At 41.5% G+C, this 18,887-nt stretch overlaps 1 protein-coding gene across 1 annotated transcript in view; it reads right to left on the minus strand.

The window, feature by feature from the left end:
- Positions 1-2,822: 2,822 nt before the first annotated feature.
- LOC121280161 (SRSF protein kinase 2-like) overlaps positions 2,823-18,887 on the minus strand; it is a 40,235-nt gene continuing 24,170 nt past the window's right edge. Inside the window, exons 5-13 of the mRNA XM_041191864.1 lie at positions 16,104-16,187; positions 15,938-15,941; positions 14,089-14,195; positions 12,626-12,782; positions 12,173-12,273; positions 11,331-11,438; positions 9,017-9,086; positions 5,474-5,566; positions 2,823-3,676 (exon numbers count right to left, since the gene is read on the minus strand). Of these exons, the coding sequence (XP_041047798.1) occupies positions 3,492-3,676; positions 5,474-5,566; positions 9,017-9,086; positions 11,331-11,438; positions 12,173-12,273; positions 12,626-12,782; positions 14,089-14,195; positions 15,938-15,941; positions 16,104-16,187 (909 nt within the window). The 3' untranslated portion in view covers positions 2,823-3,491. The remainder of the gene's footprint in view (positions 3,677-5,473; positions 5,567-9,016; positions 9,087-11,330; positions 11,439-12,172; positions 12,274-12,625; positions 12,783-14,088; positions 14,196-15,937; positions 15,942-16,103; positions 16,188-18,887) is intronic.

The following is an 18,887-nucleotide window of genomic DNA, read 5'->3' on the forward strand; positions in this document are numbered from 1 at the left end:
TATGCTGTCAATTTTTTCCCCTTTTTGCTTGTTCGAATCCTCCTTAGAAACTGTTCATCTTTATCTTCCGGTTCTGACAAAGAGACATAAGGCCTGAAACATTAGCTTTTTTCCATTCTCCACAATTACAGCCTGACCTGCTAAGAGTTGCCACTGTTTTCTGGTTTTATTCCTTTCCACACAGTTTTGCCAACCATCGCCTTTCTCTGAGGGCTCGAGCTCAAAGACTCCACTTCTCTTTCAGTTATTCAGCTGCCATCAATTGTCCATTAACTTTGAGTCCTACCAATATGGAGAGTTGAGAACATGCAGAGGGTTTGATGCACACCAAGATCAGACCATTGCCAACAGTGATATTTTAGGGACAAAATTGTAAGGCAGATGGCAAACCCAGTGGAATGAATAGAGCTCTGTCTACTACTGTGAGTGAAAACCTATCAGAGTGAATGAAGCTGTATTTCAAAACCCACTGAAAGGAATAACATTGTGTTTATTAAGTGAGAGACTGAAGTCCCATTGGGATGAATAGAGCTGTGTTTATTGTACTAAGAGTTTGCAATTGCATAGAAATAAATAGAGCTGCCTTTCATTACACACATCAAAAGGAGAAGGTAAGGGTAGGGGGAAGTACTTTTAATACAAATAATTCCTCTGATGGTATGTGTTTGAACTTTCTACCTTTTAGAAGAGGTTTTGATTTTTAACTTTTCCCACCCAATGCCCTCACCAAACCTGTAATTCTAGGTCCTAAACTCACAAGGAGGTTATTCAGCAGTCAATAGCTTGATGCAACCTTAATCCAGGAGGCCATTTAGGAGACTATTTTTTGTACAGGTTACCCTGCTTTCACTTTGTTGCTTTAATAAGATATGATGCAGTTTTTGAATTACAATTGAAGTACAACAAAAGAGAGCCATTGATGCAACAGGAAGGTCCTGTCTGCTGGAAATCTGAAATAAAAACAAAATTCTGGAAATACTAAGAAGATTTAGCAGAATCTGCGGAGAACAGTGTTGATGTTTCAGGTTAATGACCTTTTGTCAGAGATGTATTTCCAGCATTTTCTCGTTTTTTTATACAGTGCAACAGAGCCATATAAGCAAAATCCTCTCCATCTACCCTGCAGAAAGGAGGCTTACCTCTTTAATTGACATACCACAACCTTCCAATAATTGATGTATGATGTTACACTATTCATCATTTGGTTTAGGCTGTGCTAATTAAACTATATTGCCAAAGGCCAACTGTACTAATCCAGGGCAGTTTCAATCCTTGCTCACTTTGGTATTCAACATACCCCTGGACAAATAAGATAAAAAAATAGCAAAATTATTCATCCTATTCCTCTCGTCAATAACCAGCAGCATCTTCAAGTCCTTAATAAATGAATTGTTAACTTATTTTGTCAAGACAACCAGACATTCCAAGTTATTTTACACCTAGACAATGCTCGCTTGGGGAGCCACACAATGGTATTCTAAACCTTCATCATGGGAAAGGCATAGAGTTCCCATCCCACCAAGCGAAACTGTGAACTGCCCAAAGGTTGAGAAATGATCCAAAAAGAGGCCTTAAGATTATGGAACGGTTTGATAAAGTAGATGTAGAGAAGACGTTTCTATTTGTCGTGGAGACTAAAATTAGGGCCATAAAAATAAGAAAGTCATCAATAAGGAATTAAGAGAAACTTCCACAAGGAGTAGTTGAGGAAAATGACATGAATGCATTTAAGAAGAAGCTAATTAAGCACATAAAGGGGAAAGGAATAGAAGGATATAGGAAATAGGACTTAGTAGCAGGTGTAGGCCATTCAGTCCTTCGAGCCCACTCTGCCATTCAATAAGATCATGGTGGTGATCTGATTGTGGCCTCAACTCCACTTTGCCATCTTTTGTTTTAAATAGTTGTTCAGGGGATGTAGGCATCACTGGCTGGGCCAGCATTTATTGCCCATCCCTAATTGCCCTTGAGAACTGAGTGCTTACTAGGCCATTTCAGAAGGCATTTACGAGTCAACCACATTGGGTCTGAAGTCACATGTAGGCCACAACAGGTAAGGATGAAAGATTTCCTTCCTTAAAGGACATTTGTGAACCAGGTTTTTATGATGATTGTTAAGAAATGGTCATCATTAAATTTTTAATTCCAGACTTTTTTTTATTGAATTCAAATTTCACCATTTACCATAGTGGGATTTGAACCCTGGTCCCCAGAGAATTGGGTATCTAGAGTACTAGTCCAGTGACAAAACCACTCCGCCACCACCTCCTCTCATCTGCCCACATAACCCCTAACTTCCTTGTCAATCAAAAATGTCTAACTCTGCCTTGAATAAATTCAATGGCCCAGCCTCCATTGCTTTCTGGAAAAGAGAATTCCACATACTAATGACTTTCTAGTTAAAAGTTTCTCCCCATCTCCATCATAAAAGGGAGATCTCTTATTCTTAAACTGTGTCCACTAGTTCTTGTCTCTCCCAGAAGTGGAAACATCCCACTATCTATGTTGATAGAGTGAGATGAAGAGAGTTAGGAGGAGGCTAATATGAAGGAAGAACACCAGCATGCACCTGTTGGGCTGTATGCCTGTTTCTGTGCTGTGACTCCATGTAATTCTACATAATTCTCTCCCTTGCCCCAGGTTCTTCTTTTTACGTCCATTCCTCATTGGCAGACATCAGTATTCATTTTGCAGGGCTGAATCTGAATTGCTCTTCAGTGATTTACATATTTATTTTGTGTTTATGTTCTTGAATGAATTATTAAATGATCTGTGGGAGGAAGATGCAGCATATGGGCGTCCTCACAGAATAAAAATCTAAATTCAATTTTAAAAATTTTGACGAATTCTTTATACAGTTGTAAGAAATTAGTTCTTTGAGCTTGCACAAACAGCATGAGTCATAACTACATGGCATACCAACTTGAAAAAACACCATATCAGAAAGTAGCTCAAACACAGTGGCAACCTGCAGTGTCTAGAACCAAAATTATCATATCCAGTTGGTCAGAATTCATAATCAGCCAATTCAAAGTGAAATAGAATTCCAAAGAAGTCATCTTTATATCAGTCTCATAAAAACAAAGTTAGACTTTCCATATCCAAGTTGCTCTTCAGGTTCCTCTTCACCAAGCAGATGTTGAGCACTGCACCAGGTTTCTGCCTCATGTCCATTTGCAGCTGGATGGTATTAAATATATAGAGAAACCTCTATAATCTGTAATGCAATTATTGAGCAGAATGATCACAAGACAAAGCCTTGGGTGAGACATTGCCTCAGTGCACATACTACAAGTTTCTTTCATTATTTACATTTCATCTTGAGATTGTATTTACTTGACCTCATTCCCAAGTCCCAAGAATATTTATGTACAAAGCACATTGGATCAAATGCTGGGCATCCTCAATTATCCAGCAACTTCCATTATCCACTAGGAAGTTATATCTCCATAGTGGGTAATGGAAATATATCTGAAATGGTCTTCAGGGACCTAAATGCTCAGCCATGGGTGTTGGAGGCATTCTGCTGCAGTTGCCCGTTTCTCTGGTATAAACCTGAGCATTTGATGAAGGAAGTCGGAAAATGTAGCTGCGTCTGCCAATGAGAACTCATATTTCTCTACAAGTACATCGTACAATCCCCAGGGTCTTATTGTCTTGATATGACGTAGTTCACCTGAGGACAGAAATAGGATCAAATATGGTTAATATGGTTTGCACAGTGTTGGCTCCAATTTTATGTGGTTGTGAGTGGGTATGTTGTAGCTATCTTTCTGTTCCTATTCAATATTACTTCAAAAACTTTTTAAAGCTTGGCAGATGGAATCACATTATGCAAATTTTATCACATAGCAAGTTCCTAATCCCCAGTAGCTCTATGATGATGAATCATTAGGTGTTTCCCCAAAGGGACAGAGGGAGGGATAACTGGAGGCAAATCCACCAGAAAGATCAGAAGACGTCCCAGGTTAAGTTATTTTTTAATGAGTTACTGGACAACATGAACACATCCCAAACTTAAGATGCTCAGAGCATTTATGAGAGAATATTTTTTACAAGGTCCTAATTTGTAGCAGAGATGTTGCTGCTGAAAATAACAATTTTCCAAATACAAGGATTAGCTTGGCTCAGTTTGTAGCACACATGCCCCTGAGTCAGAAGGATTTGGTCCAAATCCCACTCCAGGACCCAGGCTAACACTGTAGAGTAGTATTGAGGCTACATTGTCAGAGATGCCATCTTTAAGAAGGGATGTTAATACAAGGTCCCACCTGTCAATTCATTTGAACATTAACGATTGAATGGGACTACTAATTTTCGATTATTTACAGCCACCATAGCAGTAAACGATAGTTAACAAGTCGTGAGTCTCAGAAACAGGTGTCCCAGGGCTATAACTGGAAAGAAATAATTCAGCTGAGAGAAATAGTGACAGGTATCCCTGGAATTGAAAGTGAGAAGAGTCATCCAACTGTGGCTTTGACAGATGGAGAGTTTCAAGGCTCATTGTGGGAATGAATCAGATATGTACAGTCAACCAGCTGCTTGGACATGTACAGATCAATCTAAAAAGCAAACATACTGTACGGTGTGGTTTTCAGATACGCAGTCTGGGAAGATCCCAAACTTGATTCCTGTCTTTGCTCAGATGGCCAGTTGCATCTGATACAACAGTTGAGGCATAAGAATTCATCTCAACATTACTGAGATAAGGAGGAGTGAAATTGGCCAACCTCCCTTGTTGGAGAAGGAAATAGTTGACACACAAGGAGTTCAATTGATAATTATTAGTTAACAAGCTAAGTACCCATTTGATTTGTATAAAAGGGTAAACAGGTGAGACAAGTTTTGGCTGTGGAGAATTTTATACACCAGAAATAAAACTTGATCTGAAGAAGCCAGTCATGGTCTTTATCTTTATTACCAAGCAGCCATTGGAGCTTAACATCCTGGAATTGATTAGAATCTAATGGCCTCTGCTGAAACTGTGCATGAGCTGGGTGAAGGCAGACTTGGGCTTAGCTGTAACTCTTTCGAGTACAAGCACATTTTCCATCTGTTCCTATTCAGATGAAATTACATTGTTTCATAATTTGCCATGGTGAGATTTGAACTCTTGATCTTGGGGTTACAAGCCCAGTACCATAACCACTTGGCTATTTAGGCCAAGCTTGGGCTTAGCTGTAACTCTTTCAAGTAAACATGTTTCCATCTGTTCTTATTCAGATGAAGTTACATTATTTCATAGTTTGCCATTGTGAGATTTGAACTCTTGAGCTTGGGGTTGCAAGCCCAGTACCATAACCACTTGGCTATTTAGGCCAAGCTTGGGCTTAGCTGTAGTTGAACTAAACAAATGCACTGATCTATCAAGGAAGGTTATAGGTATGATGTTGCAAGCTTCTGGTACAGACTACAGATAATAGCTTGTATTTAATACAGTTCAGGATTTATATGGTTTGTTATACTGTACCTTTTCGGTTCAAAAAATCTTTGGAATACTTTCCAGATAGTGCACATTTCAAGGGGATTCTCCCAAGCAGCTCAATAATATGTGCAACATGGTCTGTTATGAAAGAGAGCAGTGGTGAAGGAATGAATGACGAGTAAAGAAAGGCAAAGGAAAACAATACCTATTTACACAAAAGAGCAAGTGGTTTGATATAGAGAAACTCAAACCCTATTAAATGTTAAAGGCAAAATAGTGAGGATGCTGGAAATCTGAAACAAAAACAAAACGTGCTGGAAAAACTCAGCAGGTTAACAGTATCTGTGGAGAGAATGTTAACCTCTGTATCGGAGTAGGTGGTTTCATTAAAATCCATTTGCAGAATAACTGTAGCCAGGGTACATTGCTCAAATCAATGTATTTGTTTGTGTCAGTGAATGAGTACAAGAGATAGAGCATGTATGTGAGAGAGACGGTTTGTGTTTGAGAGAGAGAGAGAGAGAGAGAATGAGCACCTATAAAACAGGCACCAAGAAAGGCAGACAAACTATAAAGGCAAAGACAAGAGCCCAAAATTCCTGGGTAGGCCTTGAGAGAGGTATGTGGATTTAGGCTGGTGTGGGATCTTTGCCCATACATTGCCTGTGTCCCTAATTCTGTAGGAAACCCTGTGCTGAGGGTACTTTGAATGTTTTGGAACGATGCTCAGCATTTCCAGCAGGCGGGGAGGTGCCTGATTAAGGAGGGGAAGCAATTTTGCTGAGCATCTTTCTGTTACACCAGCAGGCCCACAGGGCCCTATTGGGTTGCCTCAAGTATCAAAAAACTTCCCCTGGTGCCTTCTTTAGTTTTGGCACTCTGCCAACAGATTACCCTGGTGTCCAGTGTAAATGAGGGAAATATGTGAACAGGTAGAATTGGCCCTGCCAAATTTCTATCCCCAGGATTTCTAACAAGTTGGAACATGGGGCCCTAATCAATCCAAGGACTGATTCAAATTCCACTCCCCCCCCCACCCACCCAAACCCCCGGCCCCAACAGACACTGCATAACAAAAATACCCTTATAGCCCACAATTTCAGAGAATAACACAATGATAGAGAAATAATGAGCTGCTGAGACAAACAGACTGACAGAAAAAATGGAGCAGAGTGAGAAACAGACAAAAAGCTACAAATGTCTGGAGAGACACAGAAAGGAGCAGAGATCAATAGAAAAGAGTGAACAATAGAAAGAGGGAGGTGCAATTGGACAATCACAAATACAAACGCAAAACACTACAGTTGTTGGAAACCTGAACTAAAAACAGAAAATGGTGGAAATACTTAAGCAGAATCTGTGGAGAAAGTAACAGAGTTAATGTTTCAGGTCAATGACCTATTCAAATGAATGATCATCAATCTGAAATGTTAACTCTGTTTCTCCCTCTGCAGATGCTACCTGCCCTGCTGAATATTTCCAGCATTTTCTGTTTTCATTTTGTGTCAGATATAACATTGGCAGAAAATGAGAGAGAAAAATTAAGGAAATTTGAAACTCAGATCGAGACAGATACATAACAAGATAGAGAATGGAGAGATGATAAAAACCCCTTTACAGGAAGCTTGAGTGCAAGTAAGTCAACCTGATCACTGTATTGCACAGTTCAGTTTCTCATTTTACACAAAATCCATTTGCCTGATTCTCACCAAAGGTTGTCATTCAAACCCATAAGTATGCTGCTTATTATTAAAAATAAAATGATTCTGTGAGCCTCCATTGCTGGCGCAGGACCACACCAGCAAACACAAGTGGTAAAATTGGAATATGCGTTACAGCTGCAGCTACATTACCATAATCACTGCTCCTTGGGAATCTGGGACAAGAGCACGAAAAATTACTCCCTTAATGTTAAATTATTCTGTTTATATCACAAACTATTTCCGTGCTTCAACTGTCAATTTTTAAAACTTCTTTCCTTCCCTCTTTCTTTCCACACAGTACAATCCTTCTAAACCAAGGGTGCCACCTAATCTCAGATTTCTGCCAATGCTGCCGTGTTACTGACTGCTAAAAGATTCCTCAAAAAGTTGGCCAAGTTGATTCCTTCTTTGACTTTTTCTCTCTCCCAGTGGGAATTAGCTCCGTGCAAAAGCATTCCTGAGGCAGGCAGCATTACCTCAGAAATCTTGGAGGTAAATCTGCATTTTGTCTCTCCATGACACAATGGGTTGGATCACTTGTGGACTGGGTCATCCACATCGTGAACAAATCTATCCGGTAACTGGCTAAATAGATGTCTCACTGGCAGAATGAGACACACTTTATGCTGCTGGACCCAAAGGAACAGAATAAATTAGAGAGCAAATGTAACTGGGTCAATCTTCTCACTTGTGGTATAAACCTATTATTGGGAATTCAGTTCAATGTGGGTTAGTGATGGGTATCTCATTTTTGTGAAATCTTCTGTAAAACAAATTATGTTTTTCTTGGCAATTTAACAGTTTCCACATTTTGCACCCAATATCAGAAATAAAGCATTAGAAACTCCGAAAGAAAAGTTAATAATCCTTTTTTTCCAATGCCCTATTAGACACTCCCCAGTTCATTTAATACACAGTTTAAGAAACTGGATCCTTCTACACTCTTCATCATTACTCCAGCCCACCTTATGGGTGATATTTTAATTTCCAGTACTAACCTTTTTGGTTAGCTCCCTGAATTACATTTAATGTGGAAATATAGTGATAGCCAAAATGTTCAGTTACATTCCCACCTGATTTATGGCAGAACAGTAACAGAAGGCAGGCAAAATTTTAATATATTTATATATTATATATATCAATATGTGTCAAAGTGCTTTATGGAATGAATTATATTTAAAATTCTGTGCCTGTTGTCATACAGGCAAATACAGCAGCCATTATGTTTCAACGCTATCAAACAAATAATAATCAAATAAATTACTAGTCAATCTGGTAGAAATGTTGGCCAGGATATCAATATAACTCCATTTCAGTGATCTGATTTGGAATGGTATGGTCAAGAACCATGCCATGCCAGTTGCCTTACCCAGGGATGGTTTGTGTGTATATGTTGGAACACCACAGATTATGGTGAGAAATTACCTTCACAAAAGAGCAGAGAAGATACAGGAATTATGGAGAGACAGAAAGAAAGAGAGAGAGAAGAGAGACAATGGAAGTGGGATTAGATTAGGATTACTCTGTCAAAGCCTATTCACCATGACCTGATTGACCTCTTCTGACCTGTAGACTTCTACGGCTCTGAAAAAGGTGGTCAATTTCCTTTACCCTTCCAAAATCTATACAGTATATAAAATATATACCCATCCATGCCTTAACCCTTAGCAGCTTATAGGAATAAGAAATGAAGAGGAAGGTTGGCAAAGATGCCATTTTTAACACATTGATAAATGGTGTCTACAAGTTGCTAAGCAGCAGAATATGAACGTATCGATCTGTTGCCTGGAATTCCATGCTGTGCACTGGTGACCATCACTTCCAATCTTACACAAGTGAAATTGCAGTTTGTCAGTTGCATCTGATAAATTAGATATTCCCTTACCCTCATCTTGGGAGAAGGTCTTTCCAGATCGAGGATCAAACAGGTACTCACCTGTCACCAGCTCGAATGCCTGTACATGTAAAAAGAGACAGAAGCCATTTCCTATTCGCGTTACTAATGGAATGAAATCCAATAAAATTTCACATTAAGTAAGTGAAACAATAAACATAATAGAGCCCGTGGGACAGCTGGACAAATATTAGTGACATGGTGCTTGAAGGATCAGCATAAGTAATTTGTGGCATTCTCTGCTGTTTCCCAAAATTTAGAGGATGCAGCTTCACAGAATTGCTCCAGCAGGGAGTATTCTCCCTGAAATTTCCTTTACCTAATCTGGACTTTTCTAAAGGAGTATCTGCAGAGAGAGGAAGCAAAGATGAGAGGGGGAGTTTATCTTGCACGGACACGATGGGCCAAATGATCTCCTTGTATGCTGCAATGATTCTATGGATGGAATGTAATGCCCACTCCGGAGGTGAGTTTAGAAGCAGGAGGTGCTGTTTGATCAAGCAGGAAGGCGCGGAGTGCGGAACCTGCCACCTTCCTGACTGCCCCGATCAAGCTCCGGATGGGTAAATGCCATTCCTGCTTCAAGGCCAACTGAGACCCTTAAGTAGCCACTTAAGGGCCTCATCATGTGCTGCTGGAACTCAACCAGTGGCAGGTGACGGACTCACCATCCAGGGAGGCCACCCAGCAAACCCTATTGGGTTTGACAGTGGCATACCAGGGGGTGGGGGTGCGTCCCTTATTCAAAGGTACTCTGTGCCCGATCAAGGGACCTGGAATTGGGAAATGGTGGGGATTGGGTGAGGGGGCAGGTGACTGCTGAAAGCCATTCCTCCACCCTTGCTTCTGAACCCCTTCCCAACCACCCTTGTTGGTGACCATCTCCCCACAGCCCCCATCCCACCCAAAGTCACCTCTGTCTGGGGATCCATGGCCGATCTCTCCTGCAGGCCGGAGTGTAATACCAGCAGTGGCCATGGGACGCTGCTGGTACTGGAGAGCTGTCAGCCTTTGATTGGCTGCCAGCTCTTGGGAATGAGATTTCCACCAAAAATCTGTCTAACTCTGCCTTGACTAAATTCAATGACCCAGCCTCCACTGCTTTCTGGGAAAGAGAATTCCACAGACTAACAAGCTTTTGAGAGAAAAAATTCTCCTCATTTCCATCTTAAATGGTAGACCTCTTATTCTGAAACTGTGTCCCCTGGTTCTAGCTTGTCCCACAAGTGGAAACATCCTCCCAGTAACTACCTATCAAATCCTCTCAGGATCTTATATGTTTCAGTAAGATCACCTCTCATTCTTCTAAATTGCAATGGGTATTTAGGTCCAACCATAAGGTAAGCCCCTCATCCCATGAATGAGTTGAGGGAACCTTCTCCAAACTGCTGTTTACTGATTACTCTAATTCTGTCTTGCACACCTCTACAGTACATTTCAAAAGAAACAGTGACAGAAGCCAGATCAGCTGCACTTTCCTCAGTCAGAAAATTGTGCTTGGTAATGACAGGGTTCCTATCTTACTGCCAATTCTTGGCTTTGTTTCCATGGCACCACTGACACGCGGCTCACTATCACATATCACTCTGCAGCAATATAATGGATTGAATCAATTTGACATGCATTACCTTAAATAATTTAAAACGAAATCTAAAAAGTAATGCATGTTTTTAAATGTTGCTCCCCTTTCCCTGATCTTCTCTATTTTCCCTTCTCATTAGATCTCAACAAACTGTGCATTTCTCTCCACACAAAGATAGGAGGAGAAACCTAATCTCACAGAAGGTCAGTGAAAGCAGTCGGTTTAAATCCACCTTTAGCTTAGACTTTACCCTAATGTCCTTAAGTTGTGAGGAAGTGCTTTGCCTCCACTCAGCACCTCACCTTCAGGGCACATCTAAGGTCAAGAATTGAACGCACAAACACATGTCCCAGGGTTGGCATGTAAATGCATCATACACATTCCAAATGGAATATAGAATTAGGGACTCCTAATGAAGAGGACACTAATTTAAATACATCACAAGGCTTTAGTGAGCATTGAAAACATTTTGAGCACAGGCTGCTAGCATGCTACACTGGGGGGTTTGCTGAGAGTATTCGGTGCAGAATTGGCCTCAGATAACAGTTGTGGCCATTATGTTATAAAAACAAAAAACTGCGGATGCTGGAAATCCAATTAGGCCATTATATTACTGGCCTATATGATTCATACTGCAGAAATCTCAACTACATTTCACAGTAATGAGCACCATCAAATGGCATGTCAGACACTTTAAGTCGGAAGCATTGCCTTATTCCTTACCATACAAGCGGTGCTCCATATGTCAGCAGGAGATCCATAGCCAGCTCCAAGGATGGCCTCGAGTGCACGATACTGTCTGGTCTGGATCTCTTCTGAAACATGCTTAAACTGGAACAAAGACAAAGACAAGAGAGGAATGATTTACAACCTTACAGAAAACCTTGTTTGTTTGGCACCAAGCAGGGTTTTCTATAATGTAAATCATTCCTGCTAGTCAGTGTAGAATGATGAATGCCAGACCTTGGAGTGATTTTGGCATTTTGTGAGCAGTTCAAATGGTTTATAGAATAATATATATCCAAGTCTGATTATCGTTTATTATCATCCACTTATGAGTCAAGTAGAGCCTGAGTAAGATGTATAACAAAGCTCTCTGTGCAATGTTCCTTGAAGCAATTCCAGGCAAGCTTTTGGCATGGATATATAAAATAAAGCTACTACCCCACTGCTCTAAAAGGTGCCACAAGGAAACTTCCCCAAATGCACTACAAGTTGAGATCATACAGCTATTCAGGAGACGCAAAATGACTTTGGATCTTCTGCCTGAATGAAAGTGCCTCACAACCCTCTGTTCAGACATGGGCTTTACTACTAAAGCAAGCCAGAAGTAAATGTGCTTTGTTTTCAGAAAAAAGGGGACAGCAAAAGTGATTGATGTGGCTCATTAGGGAGATGGAAGGTGAGGGAGATGAGTGAAATTTTGATCCAACACTAAATTCACTTCTAAGAGAGAATGAGTACCCCCTCCTAACCCACTACCCCAACCCCTAACTATAAAACCTAGCATTTGGACAAATAAACCATCTCAGCAATGATGCATTTCATGACAGAATGGAACTCACCGCCCAGCAACCACTTCCCAGGTCCACAATCTTTATTCTTATTTCTTCAGCATGTTTAGGATCCATAGGGTTCAGAACTGATTGTTCTGCTTGGAGTATCTCTGAGAATAACGACAAAAATCCAGCTCAGCTCAAAGGGAAATCTCTGCTCAGATTTGACACATTTTGGCATTAAGAGTTTGGCTAAAGCTAATGCTAGTCTAATAGCTGTATTTTGAGCAATTCGCACCAGTAATTATTAAATGATTGGAGGATGAAAGCTACAAATTCTTTATTTGCAGAATGCCAGCCTGTAAAATGTAGTTTTGTTTTATGAAAAACTGTCCATTATATAAAAAAAACAAAATAAATCAGGTATTTTGTGCTTTTGAGAACTTTGAATGAGATGCACTTTTGGGAAACCCAGACAAGATGTGTTTTTTGGAATGTTGTACATTTCCTCTATGTCACTACCTGATGGTCTCAGAAGTGCTTCACCCACTCCCTGTTGCACAGAAGCTGACAATTGATTGAGGTACTGTTGGTTGACACACACAAGGATATTCTCTGGTTTGATATCTGTGTGCAGGATTTTGCATTTTGTGTGTAGATAATTGAGACCTTGAAGAACCTGTCACGTGCAAACAGAGAGCAGCCAATTAGCCAAAACACTTAATGTGCATTGCAAATCAGAACGGAGCGATCAGCCAGTCAGATACTTCTATCGTCAGCTGTGAGGCACACTTTTGAAAGAGCAGGCTAGTTAATTTTTGATAGTATTGACTTTTTGTCCCTCACCACCTTACCTTCGGCTCCCTCTCACCTACAGTGCTCTGGACAAGAGAAGGGGACTATCATGTTCCCAGCTCACAGAATTTCTTAGGTAAAAGGAAGGACTTGAATTTATCTATTACCTTTTCAAACCCTAAGATTGTCCCAAAGCACTCCACCACCAATAAGTTACTTTTGAAGTGTAGTACTGTTGTTTTATGAGAAAATGGAGCAGAATATTTGCACAGAGCAAGGGCCCACAAATGGTGAGTGATTAGTTAATCTGTTTTTGAGGGAGGGAGGCTGGCCAGGATACCTGAAAACACCTCCTCTTGCTTCAGACAATATCATAGGATGTAAAACTGTTTGCTATTCTGATGGGGGTACAGTAGTGAAGCCGCTGTGGTACTGCAGTGGCAATCATAAAGTCCAGAGTTCAACTCACGCCTTGGCAAGTGAAATTTAATTCATAATTTTGTGACACCAGAAACCAAATGATGCTGAAAGATGCCAGATTGTTAAAATGTCAACTGGTTCTATCAGAATGTCTACTATCAGGACAAACAAGGGCAACTAGGGATGGGCAATAAACGTGGCATTGTCCATTTTTGAGAGAAAATAAAAAACAATCTCATGTGTCAAGCCGGATGCCTTGGGTTCAAGGCTATTCTGGGGCCCAGAATCAATAGGCTCTCATCTCAGTGCATAGTGACGAGTGGGGGAAGAGCTGGGCCTGTTTTGCTCAGGAATTTTCAGCAACCATTACGATCTAAGCAGTGGCCTTTCCAACAAAAGGTAGAGTTATTCAAAAGCCATTCCTATGGAATCAGGATACGCAGGATTGCTCCCAGATTCTACAGGATTTCCCAATCGCACACCCACCCTCCAGTTATTGCTCACTCAACATCCCCTCCCCTCCATCTTCTGTCCAGGTTTAACTTCAGGCTGCTCTTGGCCATGTAAGTGGCCTGACATTCAGCTTCTCAACATGGGTGGGCTACCTGTGGAGACAAGACAGGCAGCTCACCCCAAAAAAATTAATGAGATACAAGATCCAATTTCAGGCCTCTCAGTTGGGGCAGGTGTTCAGTGAGTGTTGTCCATTTCAGGACCAAAAACAGGCATGAAGGAAATCTTTGTCTCTCTGGAGCAGCTGTCAATCTCACCTGTTGGATAATCTTTTTGACACAAGTCATGGGCAGTCCCTGCCGCTTTGACCTGAGAATCCAATGATGAAGGTGGTCACCAAGCAGTTCAATAACCAAGCACACATCTGGAGAAAGAGTGAAGGATTATTACAAAACACGTAACCACTCCTGACCAATTAGGAGTGATGTTATTCAGAAATAACAAAGACTTGCATTTATATAGTGCCTTATCATGCTTCTCAGAAAATCTCAAAAACATTTCACACAAAATGAAGTACAGTGATTGTTATTATTTAACCTAACACAGTAGATGTTTTGCACACAGGAAGATTTTACAAACCACAATGAATTGAACAATTAATCTGTATTTGCTGACGATGGTCAAGAGAGGAACAAAGAACAGAATACATGATGCTCCTCTCCAAATAGTGCCCTCCAATAACATCCATCTGAACAGACAGGACCTCTGTTCAACGTCTCCTTCAGTACTATGTTGTAAGTATCAGTTTAGTTTATGAATTCAAACTCCTGGAGTAGGATTTTCCCCCCGTCGGGGGTGAAGTTGAAGGGCGGGCGCACAGAGGCGGGCTTCCGATCGGCGACCCCAATTGGGGGCACGGTGCCATTTTACGTGGGCGAGCCAATTAAGGCCCACCCAGCGCGATGTCCAAAAGGTAGCGCTGTGCGCTTCCTGTGTGGGCAGGGTGGGGGGAGATCTCTAAAATCGAGAGTGCGCTCTTTCGCACATGCACACAAAAGAGCGCACTCATCTCCCTGAGGCTAAGTGCTGCCTCAGGGAGATTGGCTCTTCTGAGACAAACATTAAAAATAGAGAAAAAAAAATTCCTGACATGTCCCCTCATGTGACACTGTCACATGAGTTGGGACATGTCCATAATTTTTACAAAAATTTATTAAAACCTCATCCGCCCGTGGATGAGGTTTCATGCTTATTCCAATTCCCGCCAGGGCTCAACTGGCCATTGACAGGTCGGCACACAGCTGATTTTGCTGCGCCTCTGCCCGACGTCACTGTGTGTCATTTTATGCGTTGGCGAGCAGGCCCCGCCCCCCACTCGCCGACGGGAAAATCCTGGTCCTGATGTGGATGAGAATTTATAACTTCTTTAAACCCACAGATTACTAGTTGAACAAATATGACACTGCCAAAACTAGAGATTACTAAATAATTGAGATATAGGCCTGAAATCGACACTTTCCAATCTACACTCTGCACAGGTAAACATCCTTATCCTCAAAAAGCTTCATCCTAAAATTCATTCAATGAAGAAATATACATTTGCAATTCCCCTTTACACTGAGCTAATTCTTAAAAGCTCTTATAATCTCAAATTATATCATTCTCAACTCAGTTATTAGGGTAATTACACTCAACATGGTCCTGAGTATTGCTGAAAGAAACAGACATGCAGTCAAAGCTTTTTGCCTTGCACTCATCAGGACAGAATTGCAAGAATACCAATCTTCAGAGGGAACAATTGCCAACCAAACAGCACACTTTCATCATGCAGCATAAGTTGCTCTTCCCATTGAGATTCAGTATTCTTGCGAATCTGTTCCGATGAGTGCAAGATGAAAAGTTTCGACAACATGTCTCTTTTCTCACCAATACTCAAGTTCAGTACTACCAAGTGACTATTCAAAATAGTCCCCTTTAGCTCATTCAGAAACACCTGGCTAACATGTACCCCTTTCAACCAGAGATCAGAGGTGACTGCTTCCAGAATTCTGCCTCTGCCACTCAATAAACATTGGCAAAGAACATTGGCACAAGAGCTGCCTTGGTTAACTCTCATATTTCCCTCCATTTGAATACATGTCTGGGCTATGCTTGAGAACTTGTGACATAACTGAGACTCAGGAGCTCACTGTATGGGTAACTGCTATACTCCCTATTCTCGTGGAAGGCACTTTGCAGCAATCATTAAATGTAAACTACATCAAATCATCTTTTAGTATGCCATATTTAAAACAAATCAATGTCATCCAAAATTGATTGAAAGGATATGAACACCATTCGAACCAACTATTATAAAATCATCCAGTAGCTGGACAATTCGCTCTTTGCCTGGGTCCTTTGAGTTTTTCCATCTCACCTGAGAAAATAAATAACATTTTAGAAGAAAGCAATGGAAAGTGTAAATCATTTGCTGATATCGTTTTCTTACGATTATTTCACTGTTTGAAATTCTGGCAGTCAATGTTGGGAGGGTTATACTGTATCCTTAATTAATTCTGTAAATTCCTTGATGGGAGTGGGAGGAGGGATATCATTTTGGAACTAACTGGGACAGAAGTGGGTTGTTATGTCTGTCACATTTAATGCAATTCACAAGATTTATGATGAAGGGAAGTGGTGGCGTATTGGTATCGTCACTTGACTAGTAATCCAGAGACCCAGGGTAATGCTCTGGGCTCCCTGGTTTGAATCCCACCATGGCAAATTTTAACCAATTAAATAAATTAAATTTAAAGTCTAATAATGGCCATGAAACCATTGTTGATTATCGGAAAAACCCATCTGGTACACTAATGTCCTTTAGGGAAGGAAATCTACCTGGTGTAGCCTACATGTAACTCCAGACCTACAACAATGTGGTTGACCCTTAAATGGCCAAGTAAGCCACTCTGTTGTATCAAACTGCTACAAAGTCTAAAAACAATGTAACCTACGGACCACCTGGCATCGAACTAGGCACCAGAACCAACAATGACAAACTCAGCCCTGTCGACCCTGCAAAGTCCTCCTTACAAACATCTGGTGGCTAGTGCTAAAATTGATACAGCTGTCTCTCAGACTGGTCAAGCAACAGCCTAACCTAGTAATACTCACAGAATCATACCTTACAGATAATGTCCCAGACACCACCATCACCATCCCTGGGTATGTCCAGTTCCACTGACAGAGGTGGTGGCACAGTGGTATACGGTTGGGAGGGAGTTGTCCTAGGAGTCACCCTGCGAGTCCTCAACATCAACTCTGGACCCCATGAAGTCTCATGGCATCAGGAGAAACATGGGTAAAGAAACGTCCTGCTGATTATCACATATCTCACCCCCTCAGCTAATGAATCAGTACTTCTCCATGTTGAACATCACTTGGAGGAAACAATGAGGGCGGCAAGGGCACAGAATGTACCGTGGGTGAGGGACATCAATGACTTCATGAGTGGCTCAGTAGCACCACTACAGGCCGAGCTAAAGGACAAAACTGCTAGGCTGGGTCTATGACAGGCGGTGAGGGAACCATCAAGAGGGAAAAACATACTTGACTGTATTCTCACCAACCTACCTTCCACAGATGCATCTGTCAATAACAGTATTGGTAGGAATGACCACTGCACAATCCTTGTCGAGTTCCATATTCACATTGAGGATACTGTTTTGGACTGGAGGGGGATTAATTTAAACAGCCTGATTTCTCCTCACTACCTGTCTGTAAACAGAAAGGTGTATTTGATTTCCACCTTTTTCAGTGGTAGTGTATTTTCCATAACCCCTCAGTTTGGAGTGACCCAATCCTCTATTAATAACCCCACAGCAAACTCGAGATTAGGTAAAATAAGAGGGTTGGTTTATTTTACACACACACAAAACATGGGAAAGGGGTTACACAACATCTGCCTCTTTTTGCACTCATACAATAGAGAAGGGATAAGGGAAAGAAAGGGTAAAAGGCAAGATCTGTGAAAATAAGAGTTAAGGTTTCATGTGAGTCCAGAGTCCAGAATCAAAAGTCCAGTGGTGCATTCCTTCAGAAGTTAGCAAGCTGAAATTGTTGCAGAGTGATCCAAATTTCCAAATCCCATGATGGGAGAAGGCACATAGAGATGAATTAGTCTTGAAGGCACAGTTCTCATGTTCCAGTCATTCATGTTGCAGATGAGGGCCAGGCACTTTACCTGGACAGAGCTCTTTCTGCTGCTACCTGTTATATGATAAAATAGTTCAGTTCCACATGGCAATATTACAGTTTCTAGCACATTGGAGAGGTCAAGTGACATACCTCCCACTTCTTCTCCTGGGTGTTGGACAAAAGATGTATTTTCCTAGGTCTGAAATCGTGAGGTGTTTAATACAGGGTCCCTTTTGTCCTTTGCAGACATACCGTCTCCGTTGGCCAGAGCTCTGCCTTAGAAATACAAAGGGGGTTGGCACAATCCTTTGGAATTTAATTGTCGGCAGTTACAGAGGGCATTAGCCCCTCTTTAAAGATAACAAGGTCCCTGCTGGTTTCTGAAGGTTAGAAATTCCTCTGGTACGAGTCATGGCTAGTCAGGGTAAAGCCTTGTCCATTGAAGGAAGAATAGGAAGTGCAGAAGTATCCAGATATTCTCTCATTCATGCTGGCACATCAGACACACAGTTAACAAGGGAATTGGCAGTTCCCTGCTGCATGGGGAAGTCTATTTGGTGCTCAAGTTCTGACTTCCATCTGTTGGGGAGGAGTTGCAGGGTGGTCAGGCATTCCAACCTCCTGATCAAGTATCTTCAAAAGGGCCTGGGAGTTTTAAAGGGTGTTTAGCACTCAGGGGATGTCCTGGTCAAGCTGCTCTAGGTGATCCGCAGGGGAGTGCTGGAGATCTCACTTCGTGGGTGATGGGCCCTGGGATCATAGGGCTGAGCTGCTCTTGTCCAGCCTAGCTCCTGCTTGCCAACTTTGGTAGCCAGTGGGCACAGGCGTTTGGACCCAGAGACTGGAGCTCGATTGAGGGTGAGGTGAGGTGAATTGGATGCTTTAAAGCGACCTTGGCCTCTTTAGGGGATTCCGGTTCAGAGTTCGGCTCAGAGACTAG

The sequence above is a fragment of the Carcharodon carcharias genome, chromosome 7 (genome assembly GCF_017639515.1).
Source record: "Carcharodon carcharias isolate sCarCar2 chromosome 7, sCarCar2.pri, whole genome shotgun sequence".
NCBI lineage: Eukaryota > Metazoa > Chordata > Chondrichthyes > Lamniformes > Lamnidae > Carcharodon > Carcharodon carcharias.